This window comes from Muntiacus reevesi, chromosome 2 (assembly GCF_963930625.1).
Source record: "Muntiacus reevesi chromosome 2, mMunRee1.1, whole genome shotgun sequence".
Lineage (NCBI taxonomy): Eukaryota > Metazoa > Chordata > Mammalia > Artiodactyla > Cervidae > Muntiacus > Muntiacus reevesi.
In genome coordinates, this window is record NC_089250.1 from 227,928,821 (window position 1) to 227,954,946 (window position 26,126).

The 26,126-nt window shown below is 52.3% G+C and overlaps 2 protein-coding genes across 8 annotated transcripts in view; one reads left to right on the forward strand and one right to left on the reverse strand.

The window, feature by feature from the left end:
* The first annotated feature begins 63 nt into the window (after positions 1-63).
* ZNF276 (zinc finger protein 276) lies at positions 64-16,957 on the forward strand. Of its 3 annotated transcripts, none has more exons than XM_065925239.1 (11): positions 64-166; positions 4,621-4,924; positions 5,181-5,227; positions 5,326-5,772; positions 6,633-6,711; positions 7,880-7,966; positions 12,200-12,310; positions 12,379-12,454; positions 12,597-12,714; positions 13,869-13,968; positions 14,037-16,946. In XM_065925239.1, the coding sequence occupies exons 2-11, from the start codon at positions 4,641-4,643 to the stop codon at positions 14,275-14,277; spliced, it is 1,590 nt and encodes a 529-aa protein (XP_065781311.1). In that variant the 5' UTR covers positions 64-166; positions 4,621-4,640; the 3' UTR covers positions 14,278-16,946. The 3 variants fall into 3 exon arrangements, with proteins under 3 accessions (XP_065781311.1, XP_065781310.1, XP_065781309.1); XM_065925238.1 differs by having other exon boundaries at positions 106-862; positions 12,200-12,301; positions 14,037-16,957; XM_065925237.1 differs by lacking the exon at positions 64-166 and adding an exon at positions 234-862 and having other exon boundaries at positions 14,037-16,950.
* Positions 14,302-26,126, reverse strand: part of FANCA (FA complementation group A) — a 37,786-nt gene continuing 25,961 nt past the window's right edge. Inside the window, exons 28-43 of one of the 5 annotated variants that reach the window (XM_065925227.1) lie at positions 25,194-25,370; positions 24,671-24,744; positions 23,334-23,462; positions 21,000-21,084; positions 19,958-20,121; positions 19,412-19,517; positions 18,452-18,733; positions 17,734-17,846; positions 17,010-17,148; positions 16,192-16,254; positions 15,785-15,887; positions 15,353-15,428; positions 15,062-15,215; positions 14,868-14,960; positions 14,573-14,713; positions 14,302-14,437 (exon numbers count right to left, since the gene is read on the reverse strand). In XM_065925227.1, coding sequence (XP_065781299.1) covers positions 14,606-14,713; positions 14,868-14,960; positions 15,062-15,215; positions 15,353-15,428; positions 15,785-15,887; positions 16,192-16,254; positions 17,010-17,148; positions 17,734-17,846; positions 18,452-18,733; positions 19,412-19,517; positions 19,958-20,121; positions 21,000-21,084; positions 23,334-23,462; positions 24,671-24,744; positions 25,194-25,370 — 1,866 coding nt within the window. In that variant the 3' untranslated portion in view covers positions 14,302-14,437; positions 14,573-14,605. Of the gene's footprint in view, positions 14,438-14,572; positions 14,714-14,867; positions 14,961-15,061; positions 15,216-15,352; positions 15,429-15,784; positions 15,888-16,191; positions 16,255-17,009; positions 17,149-17,733; positions 17,847-18,451; positions 18,734-19,411; positions 19,518-19,957; positions 20,122-20,999; positions 21,085-23,333; positions 23,463-24,670; positions 24,745-25,193; positions 25,371-26,126 lie in introns of those variants that run through there. The other 4 variants (XM_065925228.1, XR_010661665.1, XM_065925229.1 and 1 more) reach the window with 4 other exon arrangements.

Here is a 26,126-nt window from a genome sequence, read left to right on the forward strand (position 1 = left end):
GTGCCGCCCGAGCCCTGGACCATAGGAAAAGGCGGTACCAGAAAGGGCCCACTTCCGGCAGCCCCGCCCCGTTGGCTCGCCGCGCGCTCTGCTCCTGGGGCCGAAGGGGCGGAGGTGGGGGTGACGGAGCTCTCAGATAACCTCCTTACGCTGTAGCTAAGAGCGTGTAAGTGCAACTACTGCTGCCCGCACTCCACGTCGGTGACAGACGGCGTCCCTTGCCCTCAAGCCGTGCTGCTCTGCCCTCCTCACTGCGCCCCTCCCCTCCTCACTCTCCGCTCCTCCCTTCACACTCTCCTCTCCCTCCCCTCCGCTGGTCAGTCCGCCCCATCCCGGTCTCTTCATCCTCCTCCTCCCTCGCCCCGCCCCTCCTCTTTGCCTCGCCCCGCTTCCAGTAAGTCCGGCGGAGCCGAGCGGCGGAGTCGAACGGAAACGAACGAGCACAGTCCGCGTAGCGGACGAGAGGCTCCGGACGTCCTACCTCTCGGCCCAGCTAGCCGAGCGGGGCCGAGCGGTACCGAGCCGGGCCGGGCGGAGCCGAGTGGGGCGGAGCCGGGCCGGACGGAGCCGGGTGGGGCCGAGTTGGGCCGAGCCGGGTCTAACGGGGCGGAGCGCTGGGGCCGAGTTTAAGCCGTCTCCACGGCTATGAAGCGGGACCGGCTCGGGCGCTTCCTGTCGCCCGCGGCGTCCCGGCAGCGCGGGAGCTCGGGCCGCGGCAGTTGTGGCGGAGGCCGGGCCCGGGGCCGCCCCGCCCGCAGCGGGCCCGACGTGGCCGAGGCGGCGGCCGTGGTGGCGGCGCGGCTGGGCTGGGGCTCGGCGCGGCCCTGCGGGGACGCGGGCGAGGACGGCGCAGACGAGGCAGGTGGGTCCGGCCGTCCGGTCGCGAGGGGCGGCAGGTGGGGCCCTTGTGACCATAGAGTACCCCCGGTGGCCACCGGGACCCCGCGCAACCCCCCCTGCCCAGGGTGTCTCCTCAGAAAGCGGACTAGGCCTCCCTGCTGGGAGGGGTGAGGCGGCCTCCACGGGACGCCGCAGCTGCGCGGGGTGCTCTTTTGCAACACAGCTGACCCATCGGCTCCCCTCAGAGCTCGCGGAGTAGTTTAGTGGTCGAGTCGTGCCGTCTGTTGGGCAGGCCTGGTTTCAGTCGTGGTTTTGCGCTGTGCTTTTCGGATAATGGCTGAATCTCTCAGGGCCTCAGCTTCCTCTTCGCTAAAACAGAACTGAGGATTAAGCATAGGAATACCCGCCCCCCCCGCCCCCGACGGACTGTACGGGGGTTAATATGCACTTGGTCTTTTTTTTTTGCACTTGGTCTTAGTGTCATGCTTTTGCCCCCTCAGAAAGGACTTCAAGCTGCTGTACTATAATCCCGGGGCAGAGAGGCAGGGGCATCGTCTGCTCCTGCAGTCAGGAGTAGAGACCCCCGGGAAAGCAGTGTGGACGCGATTCCTTCGCTTCTGGTCTCAGGGGAGTGGTGTGAAGAGGAATGAAGTTTCCAGCTCAGTTTATGACGGTTCCATAGCTGTGGAGGCATTTATATACTCAAAACTTTTTTTTTTTAGAAAAAACTTTGATGTATAGTTGGCACATAACATGATATTGGTTTTAGGCATGCTAGCTAACATCCATCACCACTCGAAGTTAGCAGTCTTTTTCCCTTGTGATAAGAACTTTTAGGATCAACTTTTAAGAGCTCTTAGCAATTTTCAGATATACAGAGAAGTATTATGTTGTGGTAACTATAGTTACCATATGGTACACGACGTCACCAGGACATACTTTATAACTGGAAGTTTGCACCTTTTCATCACTGCAACCGTATTTCACTCAGGACCTCACTCCCCTTCTTTCAACCAACAATATCTTTAATGTAATTATTAGTTCATGATTTTCTCTTTTTGTAGTTTCCACATGTTAGTAACATCATATGGTATTTATTCTACTCCATTTGACTGATTTCACTTAGTATGATGCTGATAATGTCCATCTTTGTCGTTGGAAATGGCAAAATTTTTCTTGCTTTTTAATAGCTGAGTAAATAATTCATTGAGTATATATACCACAGTTTCTTTATACATTCATGCATTGATAGACACCTTGGGTATCCTTGATAATGCTGCAATGTATATAGGGGTGCATGCATGTACCTTTTCAAGTTAGTGTTTTTTATTTCCTTAGGATAAATACTGAGCACTGGAATAGCTGGACTGCAGAGTAGTTTTATTTTTAATTTTCTGAGGAACTCTATGCTGTTTTCAATAGTGGCTGCACCAAGTTACATTCTCACTAACAGTGTACAAGGGTTCCCTTTGCTGCACATCCTTACCAACACTTGTAATTACTTGTCTCTTTGGTGATGGCCATTCTGATAGGTGGGAGGTAAATGTCTCATTGTGGGATTTTTTTTTTTCCTCATTGTAGTTTTGATTTGCATTTCCCTCCTGAAGTAATGTTGACCACCTTTTCATACACCTGTTGGTTATCTACACGCCTTCTTTAGAAAGAGGTCTCTTCAGAGCCTTTGCTCATTTAAAAAATCAGATTATTTTTGTTATTGAGTTGTATGAGTTCTTTACATATTTTGGTTATTAATCCCCTATGTGATGCATAACTGGTGAATATTTTTTCCTATCCAGTAGGTTGCCTTTTCATTTTGTTGATGGTTTTCTTTGCTGTGCAGAAACTTTTTAGTTTGACATAGTCCCATTTATTTATTTTTGCCTTTGTTACCTTTGCTTTTGGTGTCAATGCAAAAAATCATCTCCAAGACCAATGTCAGGGAGCTAACCATTATGTTTTGTTACATGGAAGGAGTTTTATGGTCTTTCAAGTCTTTAATCCATTTTGAGTTGAGTATGGGATAAGATGGTCTAGTTTCATTCTTTTGCATGTGGCTGTCTCAACACCATTTTCTCAACACCATTTGTTGAAGAGACTGTCCTTTCCCCATTGTATCTTGGCTTATTTGTTGTAGATTAGTTGCCTATATATACATGAGTTTATTTCTGTACTGTCTTTTCTGTTTCATTAGCTTATGTGTTAATTTTTTTAATTAAAAATATTTATTTAGCTGTGTTGGGTCTTAGTTGTGGCATGCAGGATCATTGATCTTTGTTGCAGTATGTGGGATCTTTAGTTGTGGCAAGTTCCCTGACCAGGGATTGCATCTTGGCCCCTTAAAATGGGAACGCGGAGTCTTCACCACTGAACCATCAGTGAAGTCCCTTTATGTGCCTCTGTTTATGCCAGTACTGTACTGTTTTAATTATTGTAGCTTTGTAGTATACTTTTGAAATCAGGAAGCATGATGCCTTCAACTTTGTGGAGCTTTCTCAGAATTGCTTTGGCTGTTCAGGGTCTTTATTGGTTTCATATAAATTTTAAGATTTTTCTATTTTTGTGAAAAATACCAACGAGATTTTGATAGGTGTTGCTTTGAATTTGTAGATGACTTTGGGGAGTGTAGACATTTTAACACTGTCGTTAATTAATGTCAATTCTTATTATTTGATGTCAATTAATTATTCCTACCCATGATCATGGACTACTTATTTTTTGTCAGTGTCTTATAGGTGTCGGTGAACAGGTCTTTCATCTCTTTGGTTATATTTATTAATAGGTATTTTATTCTTTTTGATACAATTGTAAATCTGATTATTTTCTTAATTTGTAATAGTTTGTTATTCGTGTATGGAAATCAACTTATGTTTGTATATTGATTTTGTATTCTATAACTCAACTTGTTTATTCTAACAGTTTTTTTGGTGGAGTCTTATAGAATTTTCTGTATGTAATATTATACACAAACAGATTGTCTTGCTTCTGTCTGTATGACTTGGGTGGTTTTTATTTTTCTTGCCTAATTGCTTTGGCCAGAATGTCCAGTACTGTGTTGAATAAAAATGGTGAGAGTGGGCATCTTTGTTTTGTTCCTGATCTTAGAAACAGCTTTTAGCTCTTTACCATTGAGTATGATGTTAGCTCGGGGCTTGTCATGTATGGCTCTTATTATGTGGTGGCATTTTCTATCTGTATACAGTTATTGAGGTTTTTATCATGAATGGATATTGAATTTTGTCCACCACATTTTCTCCATTTATTGAGAGGAGTATGATTTTTATTTTGTTAATGTGTGTCACATGAATTGATTTGGGAAAGTTGAGCCATCCTTGCCTCCCTGGAATACATTTCAGCTGATCATTGTGCATGATCTTTTAAATTAAGTGTTGAGTTCAGTTTGCTGTTATTTTGTTGAAGACTTGTACATCTATGTTTATTAAAAATAAATATTATTTCCTTTCCTTGTTGTGTCCTTGTCTGGTTTTAGTATTAGAGCAATACTGGCTTTGTTTGGAGGCATTTAGAGTTCTTTGAAAGGATTTTCCACTCAGAAGACCCTCCACTGGCCATTCTCCCAAAAGACTGTGTGTTCATCTGGGAGCCTGGAGCCAGAGCCCTGTCTCTGACTGAGACCTGAACTTGTGTTTAAGGGGCATGTCTGAGGAGGTCCCACTCCAGGAGCTGGTGGGGGCAGGGGTGGGGTCTGGTGGAGTGTGGATCTCACCTCTTTTGGGAGCTGTGTTCTGCATGCCTGACTTCATGTTTCCTGTGCTTGCCCAGGAACTGCCCGGGCCCTGGCCATGGGGCACTGTCGCCTTTGTCATGGGAAGTTCTCCTCCCGGAGTCTCCGCAGCATCTCCGGCAGGGCACCTGGGGAGAGCTCAGAAAGGCCACCCCCTGGGGACCGTGTTTTCATCCGAGATTTTCAGCGCCTCCTGGGCGTGGCTGTCCACCAGGACCCAGCTCTGTCCCAGTTTGTCTGCAAGAACTGCCATGCCCAGTTCTACCAGTGCCACGGCCTCCTCACATCTTTCCTGCAGCGAGTCAATGTTCCCCCGACAGGCCGCCGGAAGCCTTGCACAAAGTAGGCGCCCCTTCCCTCCTTTGCTGGGGGCATGCAGGAGACCGTGTGAACAGGGCTGCGTGGGCACAGGGCAGCCCAGGTGCCTGGCGAGGCAGACACTCATGAGCAGCAGTCACTGGGTGTGTGGGGAGGCTGACAGGAGAGCACAGGGCAGGGAGGGCTTGGTGGGTGGCCTCACAGGAAAAGGCTCAGCCTGCACACTCAGTGGCCACTGGGCCGCATGCTTGTCTTGGTGAGCAACTCTGCTCCTTTGCAGGGTTGGTGTCCAGCCACGGATGGGGCCGGAAGAGGGAGCGTGTGTGGGTGAGTGCGCCCCCAGGGTGGGGTTGCAGGGTGGGTGGGAGGTGGAGGGACCCAGATGCTGACTGGTCACGGGCTGGCGTCTCTCTGCCTTTCCTCAGTGGACCTGATTGCTTCGAGCCCCCAGGGCCTGCGTGGCTTGGTGGGGTGGGTGCACAGACACGCGGCTGGCTGCGGGGCCCTACCTAGCCTCCAGAGAACGCTGTCCTCTGAGTACTGTGGTGTCATCCGGGCCGTGTGGGGCTGCGACCAGGGCCATGACTACACCATGGATGCTGACTCCAGCTGCGGGGCCCTCTTGCTGGACAGCGCTTTGGGTGTCAAGTGGACGTGGGACAAGGATTCAGCCCCACGACTCCCCCAGCATCGGGGGTTCAGCCCCACCGGGGCTGCCCCTCAGAGCTCCCAAAGCAGAGCAGCTGCGACTGGGGCTGAGACTGAGACACTCCCCAGCATGGACACAAGCCGGCTTCCTTCAGATGGTGACCCAGTGGGACCGGGGCCGGGACCCCCGTCTCAGCCAAGCCTCCCCCAAGGTGGGACCCCAGGTAGGCGGCTCCTCTGGGCTATTTGACCAGTATTCCTGGTCCTGAGCCAGGCAGGGCCCTTGGCAGGAAGTGGGTGTTGTGGTGGTAGCAGTGGTATTGTGCATAGAGGGGCCAGTATAGTGACCAGGGCAGCCCTGGCACCGCCTCGTGCATGTCTGACGGCAGATGGGGCGACCCCGCTTGAGTGCCTTCCTTCAAGGCATGCTCCCCTGCCATCCAGGCTTCCTCCAAGCCTGCTTGGGGCCAGGGCTCGGAGAGAAGAAGAACCTGGGCCTTCCTGGGGCATGAAGGCAGCTGGGGTCAGGGGTTGTCCCTAGCCAGTGCAGGTCACTCCCTGGGCCTGTCAGTGCCCTGTGGGGCCTGATCCCGTGGCCCTGTGTGTTGGGTGCAGCTGTTCGCCAACGTGGTATTAGGAGGGCCGAGCCGGCTTCCTACCCATGTCTCTCAGCTTCCATGTGGGTGCCAGGCTGCTCCTGTGAGTGGATGTTCAGCCATCGGATAGTTCAGAGTGAGGCGGTGCTCATGCTGAAGGGCTTCACGGTTCTTAGAAGTGCTTGGATTTTTGAACTGTGTGCCTGCGGTACTTGGATACGAATGATCTTTTTCAATGTTCTGAAACATCCCAGAGTGACTGGATCTGAACATCTGGGGCAGGGCTGGATTTGCTGCTCTTGCTACTGTTGGCAGGACATGAGGGTGGCGTGGTGGGCTTGACTGTGCAGTGGCCTTGTGGGGGGGTCAGGAGGTGAGTGGATTTGGAGGCATGGGAGCCCTAGGCGCCCTGTCATGCCTGTGGGGAGGACTACCGTGCTGTTCCCCTGGGGTGACAGGTGACTGGAGTCTTGTTCTTTGTTTCCCAGGGCAATTGGGTGAGAAGCAGGTTCCATCTCCAACCTCGGATGATCGGGTAAAAGACGAGTTCAGTGACCTTTCTGAGGGGTGAGAGAAGAGTGGGTTTACATAGCCTAACATTCCTCCTTGGCAACCCAACGCCACTATCCCAGGGGCTGAGGCCTAGCTCTTGCTGGCCTCCCCCTTTCTCTTTTGGGAGGAGGGGAGTGGCAGGGGGTGCTTAACAGGCTTCCTTTTTTGATTGGGGGCACTTTGGACCTGATGGAGCTGCAAGGGAGGCCCAGCCAGGTGTGGACATCACTCTGTTCAGGTGGTCCTCTGGTTGCTGGCTCAACTCCACCTCCAAGGCTGAGTTTTATGCCAGCCCCAGATGTTACTAGAACAGAAGCCAGCCTCTGGCTGTTTATCGTGGTGTTTGTGATGTGGAGTGGAGGACAAACCTAGAGGCAGGCAAGAACACCTGTCTGCTCCTGGGCCCCCCCCCCTTCCCGGTCTCCAAGACCAAATCTTTCAGGGTGGAGGCCGCACTCCAGCCGACCTTTCCACCCTGCCTTATGCGCTGTGACTGGACCACAGATGCACTTTGTCCAAACAAGTAGAACGACAGCGTGGTTTTTGGTGCCAGTGACAGATGACCTAGGTGCTGGAGGAGAACCAGTGGGTACTAGAAATCCACCCCCCACCCCGGGTCAGGAGGCTGTGGCTGTCCTGCAGCCACCAGCCATCCTTAGGCCTTTCTCCATGGGGAGGGTGGCAGCCTGTAGGGGTGGCTGAGGCATGCCAGCCAGGCTCTGTCTGTGGACTAGCAGAGCTAATGTCGTAACTCACGTTTTAGGGTAGAGATTACAGACGTGCAGATCTTTTTCAGGCCTTTGTAACCCTTTGAAATCACTGACAGCTCGCCTGTCATTTGGGCAGGTGTTTTATAGTTACGGGAAGTGAGGTGACATTCTAAAAGCCCACTCAGTGCGAAGCCACCTCTTGTGAGGGTCTTCATCTCTGCCTGGCGCCCTGTGGGCTGACTCTTTCTGAGTTTGGGGTTCTGGTGTGATGAGAGGCATGGCTTACCAGGGATCCTCAGCCTGTGACCCTGGTTTTGCCCTTTCTGTTAGGAGAGGGTATTAGAGGATTGGGGATTTTAGGCCTTCTGAGAAGTAAAACATGTAGTGTGGGGATCCACATGGTGTTAGACAGGAAGTTTCACTGCCTCCGTCACCTGCCCCAGAGCGTTGCTGAAGTTTCTCTTCTTTCCTAGAGATTTCCTGAGTGAAGATGATGAAAATGACAAGAAGCAGAACACCCAGTCCTCGGATGAGTCCTTTGAGCCGTACCCAGGAAAGAAGTAAGGGAATGGTGGTGCCATGAGCTCCCTGGGTTTGGGGGTGTCCAGTGGGTGACCTGGAGACCTGCATCTGCCCTGAGGGCAGCAGGGACCGGATGGTGGCTTGCCCCTGTCTGCCTTGGTCAGCACACACTTTGCTTCTCTGATGGCCTGACCTCACCAGCCCAGTGAAGGGTGGCTTCTCAGTGACCCAGGAGGACTTTCTCAGTTCAGCGCAGGGACCTGTCTTAGCACAGCCCTGTGAATGTGACTCAGCCACCCACCCATGTCTGCTCTGGTGGCCTCTGATCCCCCTGCTCGCCTTCTGCCCTCTGTGCCCAGGGCCTTGGCGATACGGCCACCTGGCCCTGCAGTTGCTCTCGGGTCTACCTTTGGCCCTGTTCCCTTGTTGAGGCAGCCTACCTCCCACAGGATTTTGTGTCCTTGCTCCGTGGATCCTGGCAGGAGGAGGCTGCTTATCATTGTGTTACCCAGGGCCCAGGAACACTGAAACATCTCCAGTTAGTAGATGCCCAGCTTGGGCTTCTGACGTAAAATGAAACCACACCATCAGCCAGGAAAGCGCAAAACAAAATGGAGAAGCAGGCACAACTTCCTTTTCCCTTTGTGGGTGGAGACGAGAGGCAGTGGCTCGGGAGTCCCCAGTTGGGATGTGGGGCTGGGTCACAGCCCTTGAGCGGGCCTGAATGGACAGACGCTGCTGGGCCAGAGGGGGCATCAGGAGGGCCAAGTTGGAGGGACCAGGTCCGCTGCAGCAGGAGCCCTTGCTCTCTCACCCTGATCTCCATGAGCCCACCTCTTATGTCCTGCTGCCAGCAGTCCTAGGGCGACTGGTGTGGGGTTAGGAGAGGGAAAGTCCCTGCCCTGCTCCAGGTGGAGATGGCATGCAGGCGGCCCCTCCTTCCCTGGGTTTCCGGAAGGGCGCACAGACACGTGCTATAGGCCAGGACACACCAGGTATGTGTTCAGAAAGAAAGAAAAAGTGAACTCGCTTAGTTGTGTCTGGCTCTTTGCAACCCCATGGACTGCAGCCTGCCAGGCTCCTCCATCCATGGGATTTTCCAGGCAAGAGTACTGGAGTGGGTTGCCATTTGCTTCTCCAGGGGATCTTCCCAACCCAGGGATTGAACCCAGGTCTCTCGCATTGCAGGCAGACGCTTTACCGTCTGAGCTACCAGGGAAGCTGCAATGTGTTCAGAGGCTGTGGTCAAATGGAACATTTTAGTGGAAGTTGTGCCTGTGGGAGGCTGGAGCCCTGGGCTCATCCCTGATGGCCTCTTGGTGCCTCTGGCACCACAACACGAATGCCTGCTGACGTCCTGGGATGCGGCCTAGGTCCATGTGACCTTGCAGCAGATGTGCCTGTCGAGGTCCTCAGCCACGCAGACAGGAGGGGACACCAGCTGCCAGGGTTCCCACAGGAGCCTGAGCGGCCACGGGGAGATAAAGCACCAGCAGCCCCAAGTTGGGCCTGTGAGTGCCATCCTCCCATGCCTGCAGGGACCCTAGCCCCTTGTCCTTCAGGGACGCACTGGGAGACCTGGAGGCTGCTCCTGCTCTCAAGGAACATGTGATGTGGTGCGAGCACCGGGCACAGCTCAGCTCTCACTGGGTGCCTGAGCCGCACAGCAGCGGAGGGTGGAGGCCAGGACCGTGGCCGGGTGGCAAAGAATAGTCATAGACCAACAAGGGGAGGAGCAGCCTGTGCAGTTGTTGAAAAGGTTCTTGTTAATATATTGTTTAAAGAGGAGAACAACGGTTCATGTTTTTATTTGTGGTAAATTAATACACAACAAAGACTACTGTTTTACCATTTTTTAAGTGTACAGTCGCATTTCAGAACTTTTACAATATTGTGCAACCGTCAGCACTGTTTCCAGACTTTGTCCATCCCACACGCACCCTCATGAAGCAGTGACTTCCCTGTCCGCCCCTCAGGCCCTGCCCACTCCTAGTGTACCTATCCATTCTGGGGACTCTGTGTGTCCCTTTGCTACTGGCTTCTTTCACTCAGAATAGGGTTTTGAGATTCTTCCATGTTGTGACCTGTCAGTTTGATTCCTTTCTGTAAGATTCTATTAAAGGGACTTCCCTGGTGGTCTAGTGGTTAGGATGCCACGTTTCTACTGCTGGGGACATAGGTTTGATCCCTGGTCGGGTTGCCATGCAGCACAGCCATGGTAGGGAGGGACCACATTTTGGCTGCTGTCAATAGTGCTAGAAAGGTTGGTGTAACATTTATCTGTTTAAGACCTGTTTTTGATTCTTTGGGTCCTATGGTACTTTTAACTTTCTGAGGAACTACCATAGTTTTCTACAGCAGCTGCACATTCTACATTTCCTGCTGCCAATGTGCAGGGGTTCTGATTTCTATACATCCTCACCAAACCTTGTTGTTTTAGGTCCTGCTAGTGGATGTTAAGTAGTATCTCATTGTCATTTTGATTTGCATTTCCCAAGTGATAGTGATGTTGAGTGGCTTTTCATGTTTGTATCATCTTTGGAGAAATGTTGTCCAAGTTCTTTGCCTATGTTTTAACTAAGTAGTTTGTTTTGCCACTGAACTGTAGAATATATTTCCCCCTTTTTTCACTGAAGTCCAGTGTTCCTATTTTTACTTTTTTAGTTTACTGTGCTTTTGGTGTCATATTCAGGAGAAACCATTACCAAGTCTAAGGTCATGGAAGATTTACCCATAAGGGTTTCACAGTTTTCACTTAGATTTAGGTCTTTGATCCATTTGAGTTATTTCTGTGTATGGTATGAGGTATAGATTGAGCCCCACTCTTTTGCATGTGGATATGTGGTTGTCCCAGCACCTTTTGTTGAAAAGACTGTCCTTTCCCTAGTGAGTGGTCTTGGCACCTTTATCAAAAGTCAGTTGATTGTACTTGCAGGGATTTATTTCTGATCTCTCAGTTCCTCAGTATGTATGTCTATCCTTATGCCAGTACCACGCTGCTTTGATTACTGTAGCTTTGTAGTAAATTTTGGAATCAGGAAGTGAATCCTTCAGCTTTGTTGTCTTTCAAAGTTGTGTGGCTATTCAGTGTCCTTTGAAATTCCATGTGAAACTTAGGATTTTTTTTCTACTTTGTAAAAAAAACACAGAATTTTCACAGGGATTGAATGTATAGATTGCTTTGGGGGATTATTGCCATCTTTACAGTTTTAAGTTTTCCAGTTCATGAACATGTGTTTCTACTTGCTTAGGTCTTAATTTCAGCAGCATTTTCATAGTTTTGTATACCAGTCTTTAACTTTTAAAGTTTACTTCTAAGTATCTTATTTCTTTTGATGCTATTAAAAATGAATAGTTTTCTTAATTTCCTTTTTTGGACTGTTCATTTTTAGTGTGTAGGAACAGGACTGGATTTTAATGTGTTGATTTTTCCACCCTGCAACTTTGCTCAATTTTTCTGTGTAGCTTTTTTAAGGTTTTCTACATATAACATCATGGCATCATGACTAGAGGTAATTTTCTTTCCTGTTAATTTAGATGCCTTTTCTTTTTCTTTGCCTAACAGCTGTGGCTAGGACTTTCAGTACTATGTCGAGAAATGGTGAAAGTGGGCATCTCTTGTCTTGCTCCTGATACTAGAGGAAAAACTTTCAGTCGTTGACCATCGAGGATTGTGTTAGCAGTGGCTTGTCATTATGGTCCTAGAAGTTGCCTTCTGTTCCTGACAGATTTCCTTACATTCCCGGATCTAAGAAAAGGTGTGCATGTCTCTTTAAGACTTTGAAGGACACCAAGGGGGAAGCTGCTCTGTTTGGCCTGGTCCTTAGGGCCCCGTGAGACTAGCTGAGGTGCCCACTGCCTAGGGTCTGCAGTGAGGAGACAGCAGTGAGTGTGGAGCTCCCCCCTGGTTGCTGGGGGTCTCCTGGCAGGTTCCAGGAGAGTGGATCTGGATCTTCTTTCTAGCTTCCCCAACTCCACTATTTTCCCTGGTGTTTCCAAAGTTGTGTTTTTGGTGTTGACGACAGGGAGTGACACTTGGCCCTGAAGGCCCACTCCTGGGTCATGAGGTGGCTGAGCAGGGCCTCCACTTCCCCTCCAAGTCATTTTAGCTCTGGTGGCCAAGCGTTAGTGTGAAGGTCAGGTGGTCAGCATGGGGACTGGAGGTTAGCCCTGGAGATCCGAGGAAACCACCTCAGTGTTTAAAGAAAAATGAACACCGCGTATGCAAAAAGATCAGAAACATTACTGACCAGTGTTGTCTTTTCCTCCAGGGTGTCTGGTAGGAAAAGTGAAAGCAAAGAAGCCAAGAAGTCAGAAGAACCAAAAATCCGAAAGAAACCTGGGCCCAAGCCGGGCTGGAAGGGCAAGCCGCGGTGTGAGAGGTGAGGGGTTGGAGCGGGGGTTGCACAGCCTATGGGGGCCGTGGTTCCACGTATGCTCTGCATTGCAGGGAGGAACTGCCCACCATCTACAAGTGTCCGCACCAGGGCTGCACGGCCGTGTACCGCGGGGCCGATGGCATGAAGGTGAGGGGGCTCCCAGGAGAGTGCACCCCCAGCTCTGCTGACAGGGCCTGGTTGGGTCTGTGCCTTCGTGGGGAGGAGGCCTGCACACTGCTCTGGGGTGTTGGCCAGGCTGGGAGACTCACGCCCCCGGTCCCTCTCACAGAAGCATGTCAAGGAGCACCACGAGGAGGTCCGGGAGAGGCCCTGTCCACACCCCGGCTGCAACAAGGTGTTCATGATCGACCGCTACCTGCAGCGCCACGTCAAGCTCATCCACACAGGTGTGTCCCCTCCCCTGCCCCGTGCAGATGGGGCTCCGGGGAACTGACATTGAAGAAACTCTGGCGCTGTCCTGTGAGTCTATCATGGTCTGTTTTTACCTCATTGTGTGTGTTCGTCGCTTAGTCATGTCCAACTCTTTGCAACCCCATGAACTGTAGCCCACCAGGCTCTTTTGTCCATGGGATTCTCCAGGCAAGAGTACTAGAGTGGGTTGCCATTTTCTTCTCCATTTACATCATTACTGGAAGAAAATGATATATGCTTTTCAGATTATAGTGACCTAAATTCATGGTAGCAACTGGTGGGAAAAGTATAGGTAAAGTGGTGGTGCCCCAGTGATCACTGCCATCAGCATGTGAGGTTACTATCCCTTCTCTCTGAACATGCGTCCACGACCTTGGACTCGTGTGTGCCTATGCTTGTCATTGCTGGTTCTGCCCAGAAGGCAGCTCTCCCGACCTGCAGCCCCTATATCCAGATAGTCCATTCTAAATGATACTTTTCCTCTGTTGACCTCTGTACAAATGATTAACTTCTTCACTCTGATTTGCCCACTTAATGGCTGGCTCACAGTCCCTCAGTTTCACAGCATTTCATGTTGTGAGTGTTCTTGTCCATTACTCATGACACAGTAATTCCCTGGTCAAGGGTCAAGCCATTGTAACTCAGTCTGACCACAGTTATCATGACCACGAGAAGTTTTTATTTTAAGCACAGAACAGTCTAGACCTCACACTGTCAGGACGATTGCTCCTAGTCAGGGAGGAGCCTGCCTGTGCGGCTGCATCAGGTGCTGGTAGATGCGCAGTGATATAGGAAAGAAGCATGTGGTGGTGCCCCAGGTGCATGGCTGGGGGTGTGACGTTCCAAGTTTTGTTGAAAAGCTTTTTTAAGACTGACTTCCACAGTGGGTATCCGGGTGGTGGGCCCAGCATGGGGACAGTCCTTACAGTAGCAGTAGCTATAATCAGTCATCTGTGAAACTGCACTGATTGGGCTTCCTCTAAGAAATGGTGCTCCAGAAAATAGGAGGTTTAGGGAAACATGCTACAGCAAGGTGACGTGGGTCATAGCTGTGTCACCTCTGAGTTAGGTACTTGGGCACCAAGTGGACAGTGTCAGGGCCTGTGGTCACTCCTTATCTGGTCCCCAGAGGTGCGGAACTACATCTGCGATGAGTGTGGACAGACCTTCAAGCAGCGGAAGCACCTCCTGGTCCATCAGATGCGCCACTCAGGAGCTAAGCCTCTGCAGTAAGTGGGGGGTGGTGGCCCTCCCGCTGGCAGCACCCTGGCCCTGGCTCACTGCCCCCATCCCATAGGTGTGAGGTCTGCGGGTTCCAGTGCCGGCAGCGGGCATCCCTGAAGTACCACATGACCAAGCACAAGGCTGAGACGGAGCTGGACTTTGCCTGTGACCAGTGTGGCCGGCGGTTTGAGAAGGCACACAACCTCAACGTGCACATGTCCATGGTGCACCCACTGACGCAGACCCCAGACCAGGCCCCGGAGGCCCCACCCAGGCCCGCAGCAGGGCAGGTGGTGAAGGCTGAACCCACCTGAGGGCCTGCCCGCCCTGAGGTCAGGGGTGGTGACTGAGCTTCAGGCCTGTGGGCAGAGTGGTGTCCTGATGCACCCCCACTATGCGTGCTGGGTAGTGATGGTTCAGTCCACGGCTTTCGGGGTCTTGTGGCCTCTGCTCTGGGACCAGCAGTTTCTTCTCCTATAAGCAGAGTGACTTGGGCCAGATGCAGATTTTAGAGAACTGATTCCTCTTCCCCACTACAGCAATTGAGATTTGTAACCCACTTTTCAGGGCAACAAGAGCTCCATGTTATGCTTGTAATAAATTATTTACCGAGGAGCTGGGCAGTGCCCTGTGCAGATCGGGTCAGAAGAGCTGGGGCTCCTGGGAGAGAGCAGGGTTCAACACAGCCTGCCGCCTGCTCAGGAGGGCAGCACTCACTTCCGGGTCACAATCTTCACTCACAGCCAGCAGCTGCAACAAAGCCCACATGCTGGGCCCATGCTACCCCCTGTCCCTCCCAGGCCTGGATGCTGGATGCCGGCTTTCCCCAAGGCGTCCAGCATCCTCATGTCACACAGTGACATGGACCTAAACACAGACACAATGGTGAGCACCTGGGTGTTACCTCTGCCACGTGCAAGAAGCTCCTTTCTGGGCACCGAGGTATCAATTGCAGCAGAAAGAGACGGGCGTTTGTTATCAGGCTTACGGGGTCGCCCTGGAAAGAAGACGGGCAGAGCCAAGTTCAGGATCCCCACAGCTGTGAACTGTGCCAGGAGCGTCACCCCAGTCTGGAGATGGGCCTGGCCCTGCACCTGCCTGGGTCGGGAGCTCCCCACCATGGGCCTCAGTCCAGACTGCACCGGTTTCCCCGGCCACAAAGAGGCCAACAAGCTTCAGGTACATATTGAGAGCAACGTGCAGGAAGGCATCTTCTGTGAGGAGGGCATCCTTGTCAAAGTAGGGAAGGAGGCTAAAGGCAGACACAGGTGTCAGGTGACCTGACCTCATATGTCTGACTGAGGCTGGTGGCAGGCAGCAGGGGTGCAGCCTCTCTGTCTTGAGGGACCCCTGCTGTCCCTCCCCTGACCTTCAGGTCCTGAGGGTTACCTGTAGAAGGCGACCGGCAGCAGCCTGACCTGGTGGTCGGGGGCCAGGCCAAGGAGGGTGCGCCCCAGGGGGACATCTGTAAAACCGAGGGGCTTGTCAGCAGTGCGGGGGCCTCCCATAGGGTCAGGGTCTCCAGGAATCGTGTGCGTGCTGACCCAGGGGCAGTGACCTCATGCCACAGACTAGGGGGTGGGGGCTGGGTCCCTGAAATCCCAGGGCTCCACTAAATTATTAAATGAGTCTTCATACTTAACCAAGAACATAAAGTTGCAAAAATGAATTTTTAAAGTGAGCCCCAAGGAGGGCTCCTGTGTAACCATTTGAAAGTTGCTTCTGAAGAGAAGGACTAAGGAGTCGGCTGCAGTCTGACCTGCTCCCGGCAGAGGGCTGGGGGCCAGCACAAACATGGCTGGCAGCCTCTGGATTTCTCACCCGCCTCTGTCAGCTGAAAGACGAGCAGCCAGGAAATCCTCCTCCTCTGCAGACACCCCAAGATCTCCGCACAGATGTCCAGAGCCTTCAGGGAGCTAACAGCCTGTGACCCACAGAAGAACAGGAGAACTCAAAGAGGACAGCGGGCAAGGAGGAGGTGTCTACCTGCGGCCCTGCACAGACCCTCAGGGTGCAGGGTCTGAAGGGAGACCCCACAGGGCAGGCCCGTGGCCTGGGGTTTTCTCTCCTGAGAAAGCTTTTGCCCCAAAGGTACCACACCTCCCCTGCTCAAGAGACCTAACTTAAGAGGTCTGCGGGGAAATGGGGATCCATGGTTTCATGGATCTCAAGTGCCCTGAGGGCAGGGGCTCACCAACCTGTCCAATGTGGGAGAGGGTCTGACTTACCTGTGGAATCAGATATGAAGAGAGCAGGCCCATCAAGGAAAAGAAAAACAGGGAAACAAACAGCTACAAATAAAAAAACATCCACTCACAACATAAGACTACCTGTATTCTGTTCCCTGAGAGTAACTATAAGTAAAAAACATTGCTCACTAATTGAGCATTTACAGCTAGGTTAGAAATCTTTAGGGGGATCTTCACAGGAATAAAATTTCCAGTTGCTCTTAAGAGAATTTAATGGGTTATAAACAATTACTGCTTGGGGACCCATCTCTGTGGGTCTGTAAGGGGACAGTGGTCTGGAAGATACGAAGCCACTGAAAGCCTTTCAACTTTTACAGCCTGAAAAGTCTAAGAACAGATGCTCCCTGGGACTCTGTTACTTGAAATTATAATCACTCAAACCCCACAGCTCAGCAGTTGTTGTCAGGCAGGTGTGTACAACCTGAGCTTCTGGGGAGCTCTGGGTTTTAGAGAACCAGGGGTTCAGCTGGGTGCACCATGGCAGCTCCCAGTGGGGACACCAGCCTGCCCTCCAAGCAGCCCTCCATCCAGCCCTGGTCTCAGCGAGCAACTGAATGGGGTGCAGGTACCTTGATGGGTGTCAGTCAACTCTAACCGCCCCCGCCCAGGGATTATGGAGAGGATAAACAGTTGAGAGTTAACCTGAGAGTAAGTCTTATCAAACCTATACACCCAAGAAGGTTTACTTCCAAATAAAGTCACAAGGACCCCAAACACTTGTCTGTCCTTGAAAAGCACAGTGTGTTAGATGAACCCTGAGAGAAGGTGAGCTTGCAGGAAGAGGGTGTCATCCTTGCCTCCTCTCCTTGGCCATCCAGCTTCCCCAGCTCCTGCCAGATGCTCTCCTTCCTGGCCCGCTGAATCACAAAGTGCAGGGCAGCCGCGCAGAGCCAGGACGGGCCAGGTGCAGGGGATGGTGTGAGGGGGGAGGAGACGCTGCGCAGACAAGAGGAGTGTGTCACCACAGGAACCCCCGCCCCAACCTGGCTCTGCAGACTGGCCCTATGCCCTGGACACAGGAAGCGGTGCAGCTTGCAGGGGGTCTCAGCTTTGACAGGAGGGTGTGGAACACAGGGTTGCCTGGAACCCTTCCCCCAACCCTCAGACCCCAGAATCTGCACCAGCCTCCCACATAACCCCTGCTCCAATTGCACTGTGATGTTCAAGGTCCTTCAGCAGGTTGAAACGGTCAAAAGTGAAAAACAGAATACAGTGCATTGATTTAAGAAACTTTCCTGCTCTCTATATGATTAGAGTCAATGGGCTAACTGGCTTTCCTTGTTTTCTGAGGTTTCCAGCATCCCTGACTCTTTGGGGGTGCCTGAGGGATGGAAATGGTCACAGAGGAAAATGTAAGGAGGCTGGAGGGGACCAGTGATCCTCTCAGTGATGTCTAGGAGGGCATCCACTGGGAATTAAGAGGAGACGGGCAAGTGAACCGTGCACCTTGCAGGGCCTGTCCAGAGGCCTCCGGCTCCCGAGATGCCGGGCAGGTCAATGAGAGCATGTGCCCATACTCACCTCTCAGCGAAGAGGTGGGTCTCCTGCAGCTTCTGCAGCTCTGCAGGCAGCGGGCTCCGGGACCACCTCCTCCACCGACAGTGCAGCTCGGGCTCCAGGCTCGACCACCACAGCTCATGGGAGAGAACGGGCACTGACAGTCATTCCCCACCACCACGACGCTTTGGAGATCTCAGCAACCCCGACCATCTGGGTAGGACATGTCTACCTGCTGGCTGACACCCACTCCCCCGAGCCTGACTCTGCTCATCTAGTGCTTCCTAACTACAAGGACAGTGTCTCATCTATGGCCCAACACAGCTCATCCTCAGAGGACACATGGTTGCCCAGGGAGCTCAGTGGGGGACATGGTGCTCTGAAAGAATGGGGCTGTGTCCTCCCTCCTGACAAAAGGAGAAGTGAGAAAGCCCACAAGCGAGCCCCACCTGAGGAACTTCAGAACACCATGCAGGGGCCAGGCTGCAGGGGCCGAGCCGGCAGCTTCAGCCCAGAGCAGTGTGAACGACTCCTGTTGCTGGCTCTGGCGTGAATGGACTCTTGCGACCCTGACCTCCCGCTCCAGTTCTGCTCCCGGGGGCATCTTCTCCTGACTTAACACCCACTGTGCCTGGGATCACACAGCCAGGAAACCCTAGACGGACGTGCGACCTCCAGCCTCACTGACTCCCACGGCACCCCTCCAGGCCCAAGGGCTCCCCCATGAAGATGGCAGGCCTACCAGAGCAGAAGTGAGCAGCAGGGGGCACTGGGTCTGGCAGGCAGTCAGGGCCAAGTCAGCTGCCAGGGATGGGTCTCTGCTTCGTGCACAGGTGTTGAGGAGACCCTGGGGGAGGAGATGCCCGCCGCTGGGTTTGCACGTGGACCTTGGGAGCCACTGCATACACGAGAGCCAGGCCAGAGGTCTGAGCAGTGACATGGGAGGGGTGGTGGGAACTGGAATTACCCTGAAGAAGTGGGCAGTGATGTCATGGGTGAGGGCACCATCGTGGGAGAAGTTCCTCTGTAAGATAGTAGAGGCCAGTGAGGAAGGAAGGCGGAAGACGAGGGTGGGCGGCCACATGCTGTCCCTCATCCCCCCACATCTGGCTGCTTTCACAGGCCGTTCTCAGAGCTTGAGGGGGAACAGCCTCCAGAACGAACTTGAACAGAAATCTCACCTCATTTCTGCTGCTCCCCAGTTACCCTATAAGCTCCGCACAGATGACCAGAAGCTCAGATCAGCCTCCCTACATGGTGCATTTTTACAAAGCCTCCTGCAGGGGCACAGTACCTCCCGTCCCTGACTGTGCACAAGCAAGGGCGGGCACCCTTCGGAGCCTGAAGAGCCAGGTGTGGGCACTGTCTGGCTTCTGTGCTCAGAGGTGAAGCGGGCAGGTCGGTCAGCACTTCTGGGGCCCAAACCACTAACCTGGGGAAGGTTCTGTGAAGGAGTCATCTTCCAGAGAGGGCAATGGCCCCAGTCTCTGGTCTCGCTGCCTGTGTCCAACAGGGTGAAGGACTCCCTGCGGCTCCAAGTGCCACGGCCCATCCCACCTCAGTGACCCCATACAGGTGGGGCCCATACTGAGACACTGGCTCCACGTGACCACAGATGCACTCCTGAACTTTCCCCAGAAACAGCCCGCGGTGCCCACACGGCCCCCAACCCCGCATCTGACCTCGCTTGCTCCACACCTACCAACTCTGAGTTGACCAAGTGGAAGAAATCGGCACAGCTGGGGGTGGCCGGCTGCTCCGCACAGGGGCTGCTGACTAGCATGGAGGGGGGCAGGCCGAGGAGGGTGCTGGGAGGATGGAGGTATGGACAGTGACCCCTGAGAGCAACGCCTGGAGCAGCAGCCACCCTCCCGGCCTGCTGGGAACTGGCCCTAGTCTGTGGCCCATCCCTCCCTGGAGGGCCTAGTCTCTTGTGCTGCTGGGCCCACAAATACAACTGTGCATCCCCAAAGCAGCCATGCAGTTTCATGATGACCCAGGGTGGAAGCAGTGTATGAACCAACCAGGCTCACTAGCCTGGGAAGGATGTCAATTCACAGCTCAGTTGTGATGAAGCTGCTGCGAGGACCCCTGAGCCCACATTCAATGTGAGGCCTTTGAACTGAAGGGATCCTGGGTCCAAACCCTGCTCTTCAGGGGACTCCCGGGGAGAGGCCACCCCAGAGACCCATGACTGGAGGGAAGAGAACCCAAAGTGGGGAGAGACCCTGGGATATGACCGTGTTACCGTTTGCACGTGAGCAGCTCCCGCTGTCTCTGGAGGCGGCTGGCCACGTCCCATCCGTGAGCCAGCGCCTGAAGGCGTCTGTGGAAAACTCCAAAGAGAAAGTGTTCGCGGGAAGCAGCGTGGCCGAGGGATGCAGGGCCCTGTTCCAGGTCAGCACACATCTCCTGGAGACGGCAGCAGATGAAGAGCACCCGTCTCATCACCCTGTCACACATGACCTCTAAGCCCACAACTCCTGCTATGGCCACCCTCCCACGTACTTTCTTCCATTTCCCATTACGATGGACGCAGAGGACAGACATCCCTTTTGTGTGAGGTGTTAGGATCTCCCTTTCATCCTTCACATTTTCTAAATTCAGGCACTTTTAAAGAGAGACAGTGGGAATTCCAGATCCCATAAGACAGAGCTGCATGGGCACGTCCAGTTTCAGACTCGCAGTGCACAATTGGCGAGAAGGAAGGATGGGCCTGGTCTGCTCTCTGACCCCAGAGCCCACTCTCAGGAGATCTGGGCGGCAGCATGCTGACAGAAAGGTACTTTTCACTCCAAGATGAGAACACACAGGGCTTCTGCACCCTTCTCAGTGCTCCTGCCTCAGTGACAAGTGACCCAGGAAACACGAGGGGCTCCAGCCCCTGGTCTTTGCAAACTCTGGATGCTCAGCCAAGTGGAGGGTTATTTATATCAGTTCTCAAGAGTCTGACCTCCCAGCGCAGCACCCAGAGTTAAAGAGCAGAGAATGGGAGTAGCAACCAAGTTACTACTGAAGTCCATATTTTTACTTTCTGTTTTCTAATCTTAAATGTCCTAAAGCCTGGAGATGCTTCCTGTATTTCATCTTTCATTTTTGTGTTCCTGTGATGTTCATGGTGACATGAGTTCACAGAACACATGGTCTCTCGTCTGAGTGACCGGGTCTGTGACTCAGGCTTTCATTCTGTTTAAAACAGGCGTCTGGACTCATTGGATACTCAATAAATATCTTGATAGCACATGGCTTCGATGCAGTGGATACGCTGAGTTTTGCATTTTCTAACTCACCTGCAATCTGGAAAAAATGTCCCGATTTCCTTTGCAGCCACCGAGAACCAAATCAGAATTCTCTGAGTGATGATAACTCCTCGAACTGAAGTAAAAACACAGTGAAAGCCTCCTTAGTGTCTCCTATCTCTGCTGGGCTACCTCTTCTTCTCCTGCCTCCAGTATGGCCTGTGGTCACAGGGCCAGGGAGTACCCAGGGACCACACGGCACGCATGGTGCCCCAACAACAGCACAAAGCCAGCAACCAGCTCCGCCAACGTATCAAAATGATTACGTGCCACAACCAACTGGGATTTATCCTAAGAATGCAAGGTTGGCTCAATATGCAAAAATCAATTAATGCAATAAACATGAGTAGAATAGAAAACCAAAACCCACACAGATAAAGCATTAAGTTCAACACCACCTCATGATTAAAAAAAAAACTAACTAGGAGTAAAAGGGACCTCCCTCAACCTGGCAAAGGGCAGTTATGAAGAACCCACAGTTCACATTGTACTCAATGATGAGAGACTGCAAACTGTCCTCCCAAGACCAGGACCAGGACAAAGTGTCTGCTCCTACGGCCTCCAGTGAGCATTGCACTGTAAAGTTCTAGACAGGACAATTCAGCAAATACATCAGCACATAAAAGTGATTCGGATTGGAAAGGGAAAAGTTAAACCATCTCTATTCACAGATGACAAGACCTTATATATGGAAAATCATAAAGAATTAACCCTAAAAAGCCATCTGAGCAAATAAGTGAAATTAAAGCAATGATCCATTTACAATGGTGCTAAAAAAAAAATACTTCAGAATAAATTTAATCAAGGAGATGCAAGACTTGCACACTGAAAACTATGAAACACTATTGAAAAATACTAAAGATGACCTAAACAAATGGAAGGACCCAAACTGATATACAGATACAGTGCAGTCATTATCAGAATCCCAGCTCATTTTGTACAAATTGATAAGCTGATCCTAAAATTCAGATGGAGCTGCAAGGGCTCCAGAACAATCTTGATAAAGAAGGACAAAGTTAGCGGACTCACATGTTCCAATTTTACTTCCTTGTTTATTTTTTGGCCGCACTGTGCAGCTTGTGGGATCGTAGTTACCCGAGGATTGAACCTGGGCCCTTAGCAGTAAAAGCATGGAGTCCTAACCACTGGACTGCTAGAGAATTCCCACATTTTCCAATTTTAAAACTTATTACAAAGCTATAGTAATCAAAATAGTGTGGTCCTAGCACAGGGATAGATGTAAAGATAAGTAGAACAGAGTCGAGAGTCCGGAAGGAAACTCTCACACATATGGTGAGTGGACTTTTGACAAAAGTAACAAGACCATTCAATGGGGAAAGAACAGTCTTTTCAGCAAAAGGGGCAATTGGACATTCACATACAAAAGAATGGGGCTGGATCCCTACCTCACATCTTACAAAAAATTAACTCAAGAGACTTCCCTGGTGGTTCAGTGGTTAAGAATCCACTTGCAATGCAGGGGATGTGGGCTCCATACCCAGTCAGGAAGCTAAGATCCCACATGCTGAGACGCAACTGAGCCTGTGGGCTGTAACTGGAAAGTCTGTGTGCCTCAACCAAGACCTGATGCAGTCAAATAAATAAATTTAGGGGAAAAAAGTAACTCAAAATGGATCAAAGGCCCAAAAGCTAAAACTAAAAACAGATGAATACGGCTTCTTCAAAATGTAAAACTTATATGAATCAAAGTACTCAATCAAGGGAGTGAACCAATGACTTAAGGGATGGGAGAAAGCATCTGTGATTCACGTATCTCAAGGGACCTAGCATCTGGACTATACAAAGAACCCTTACGACTCAACAAGCAAATAGCCCAATTGTAAATGGGCAAAGGATCTGATCAGACATTTGTCCAAAAAAGATAAATAAATGGTCAACACTGTGAGTCATCAGGGAAAAGCAAATCAAACCCATAACAAGATAACATCACACACCACCTGGACACAGCATATGTCCTCAACTAGGAGGACGATGAGACTGAACAGGCCATGTCAGACGCCCACAGCCTGCATGGCCCAGATGGGACTAGGAAGGCCTGCCTCTCGTGGCGGCCAGTCCACACCAGTACCTCCTGCACGATGGGTGGCGACACTGGAGCCCACCACCTACTAGACCTTTTATTCTCCTCATGTTTGCTGACCAGGTGACTCACAGAGAGAAAGATGATACCAGAAGCTTGCCTTCATTGCGAAGATTGAGACTTGCTATCAGATATGTCCAAATGTGTGGACCAAGAGAAATAAAAACATTCTTAGAGCTACGAAAATCAAAATACACGTGCCTCTGGGCACCAATGTTCCTAACCTTTGGCAGAAGTCCATAAGCACGTTGACCAGGGTGGTGCAAGCGGCTTCCAGGTCTCCGTCGCAGCCACCGGCGGCAGAGGGCATGGGGAGGAAGTGCTGGTGGATGGCCCACTGCTGGAAGTCCTGCCTACAATGGAAACGCCAGGGTCTGTGCCGAGGGAGGCCGCCTCGACTGGAGGGGTGGGGGACTGCAGGTGCATGGCTGCTGAGCAGGGGATGGAAGGGCCATCTGTACTGGCTGGGTCTAGCAGCAGAGTGTCCAGATGTGGACCAGGCTCCCCAGTGCTAAGACCACAGGGAGACCAGAACCTGAGTAGGGCCTCAGCTACAACCACGAGAGGCAGGGGGCACTGCAGTGAGGAGCAAAGGAAGGAGGCCCTGACCTGACTCCTCACTGACAGCACAGTGTCCTGAGGGAGAGCTAAGAAGGCGTACTCTGGATCTGCATGCCAGGACACTGCAGAGGAGGGAGGCCCCGGGCTGATGAGCACAGGAAGGAAGCGCTCAGGAAGTAAGCCGGGCACAAAGCTAATAGGTGGGAGTACCCCATCAGCCCCTCCACCCCACCCTCTGAGCTGCAGAAGGCAGTGTCGTCACTCCCACTCCCACTCCTGTTTGCCGTCCTTCCTAAGTCTGCTTGTTCCATTGGAATCTGACACCATGTCACAGCATCTCCGTGTGCGGGAGCGTCTCTGACCACACCACAGATGGTGGCCTGAAGACAGCTACCCCTGCTGCAAAGCCCCTCAGCACATGCCTGAGCCCCAAACAGCACGCCTTATGGCTCAGCCGTCTCGTTCACCGGCCCCGGGACCCACAAGGGCCCCGGGACCCACAGGGGCTCAGACCCCAATTTGCGCACTCCTGGTGCCACACCTCGAAGCCAGCAGTTGGCGAAGGAAGGCCTGACTGCCATGTCCCTCCTTGGCTGACACCAGCTGAGATCTTCGTGGCTCCCTGAGCACGGCCCTCGGGGGTTCAGACTCCTTGTTCCTCACCCGCCAGCACCTGCTCCCACAGCCCTGCTGTACTGCCCTGCCTGCCTCCGGGCTGCACAGTCCCTCGGCAGGAGGGCCCACTCAGGGCTAAAAGGGTAGAAGTGCAGGTGGCGAGCCCCGTCTGTTTTGTTTACGCTACATCCCTAGCTCCTAGAACATTCTAGAAATGTCTGCCGAACCACAGCTCAGGAAGTGATCCTTGAATAATAGAATGAGTAAAATTATACTCATAGACTGTACTATAACATAGACTGTATGTTAAACTGAACGTTAAATTGAGGATATCATGACACAAAATAGTGTAATGTTTTAAAGGGCAGATCCTTTAAGCACTTACCTTTCTGTATCTGAAAGAGAATCAACTTCAGGCTGAATTTCTATTTCCAGCTGTAACCAGTCTCTATAAGTCAACTGAGAGAAAAAGTTCAAGTGACCACCATGCCAAGGACGGAGCACAGAAGCCACAGGGCGGGCCGTGAACGTGGCTCTCATCGCAGCTGGAGGTCTCCTGTGTCTCAGACCCCTCTCATCCTCACGCCACTTCCCAGTGTTAGACAGGGAGCTTGGCATGAAGCCCCAAGAACCAGTAATTTAACCCTGAAAGTGAAGCTAACTGAAACTTTTCAAACTGGTCTTAAACTGCTTCCTCCACACTGTTGCCTGGCCCTGGACAGATCGTGGTGTCTGCACAACTCAGGTTTCAGCTCACCAAACTGGGCATAGAACGTGAAGCTTCCAGCAGTCCCACAGCACTCTCCCTGTCTTTAAATTCTGGGGCAGCTCCACACGCCCACAGGGACCAAACTCAAAACCTCATGTTGTGTGTAGCAGGTGTCCCACGGAGGGACAGCAGGACCTACCTGGAGCCCCCCCTGCTTCAGCAGTTCCTGCAGGGCTCTTTGCTTCCACAGGCAGAGGGCAGCTCTCCGCCAATCCACGGAGGGCAGGCACAGGGGCCTCCAGGGTGGGCTAGCTGGGTCCTCCTGAGACGGGGGGTCTCGGGCTTCTGGGAACCATCTGAACATGATGAACTGGAACTGAAAAAAGCCAGTGGCATGTGTGCTGTGAGGCTGGCCACGCTCGGCCGGCAGTGGGGAGCCCCTGCTCCTCAGATGGCACTTCAGGGGGCAGCAGCTCTGATGGCACATCTGAGGCCGCTGTGTCCTGCAGCCGTGCTCAGCCGTCCCCTGAGGCTCGCTGGCACTGGGGTCTGTGTGAGATGCTCCTGGGTGATGGATGAGCCACCTATCTTTCCTTACAAGACAGAAACCCCCGCCCTGTGCTGCCGGAGTCACAGGCAGTGCAAGGGGACCATGGCAGCTTGGGACCTGAGGTGGGCTTCCTCTTCTGGGAAGCCACTTCCCCTGACCTGCCCCTGTCCCACACTGTGAAACCGTGGTAGCGGCCCCCAGGCTACTCCTGACAAGGCAGCTCCCAGCAGGGCCCAGGAGTCCAACACTGAGCCTGGAACTGAGAAGCAGGCTCATCGCCCAGGGGACAGGCTCCCTGGAACTCTGCATGTGCCACAACCCTGGCTCCCGCTGGAACAGACAGCCCTGTCACCCTTGACACAGAATCCCAACATGCAGTCTCCAGGGTTATCTTTAGAGGAAGTACAGAATGCCTCTTTACCTGGGAAGACAATTCTTGTGACTCATGAGCCAATTTTGCAAACGGGAGGGACATCTGTAGTTCACCTTACACCCCCTCCTCTTAACTCAGCCAGAAAGAAAAGGCATAAAGCGGCAGCTCCCAGGAAATAGCCCGCCACAGACCAGGGTGGTGCCGAGCAC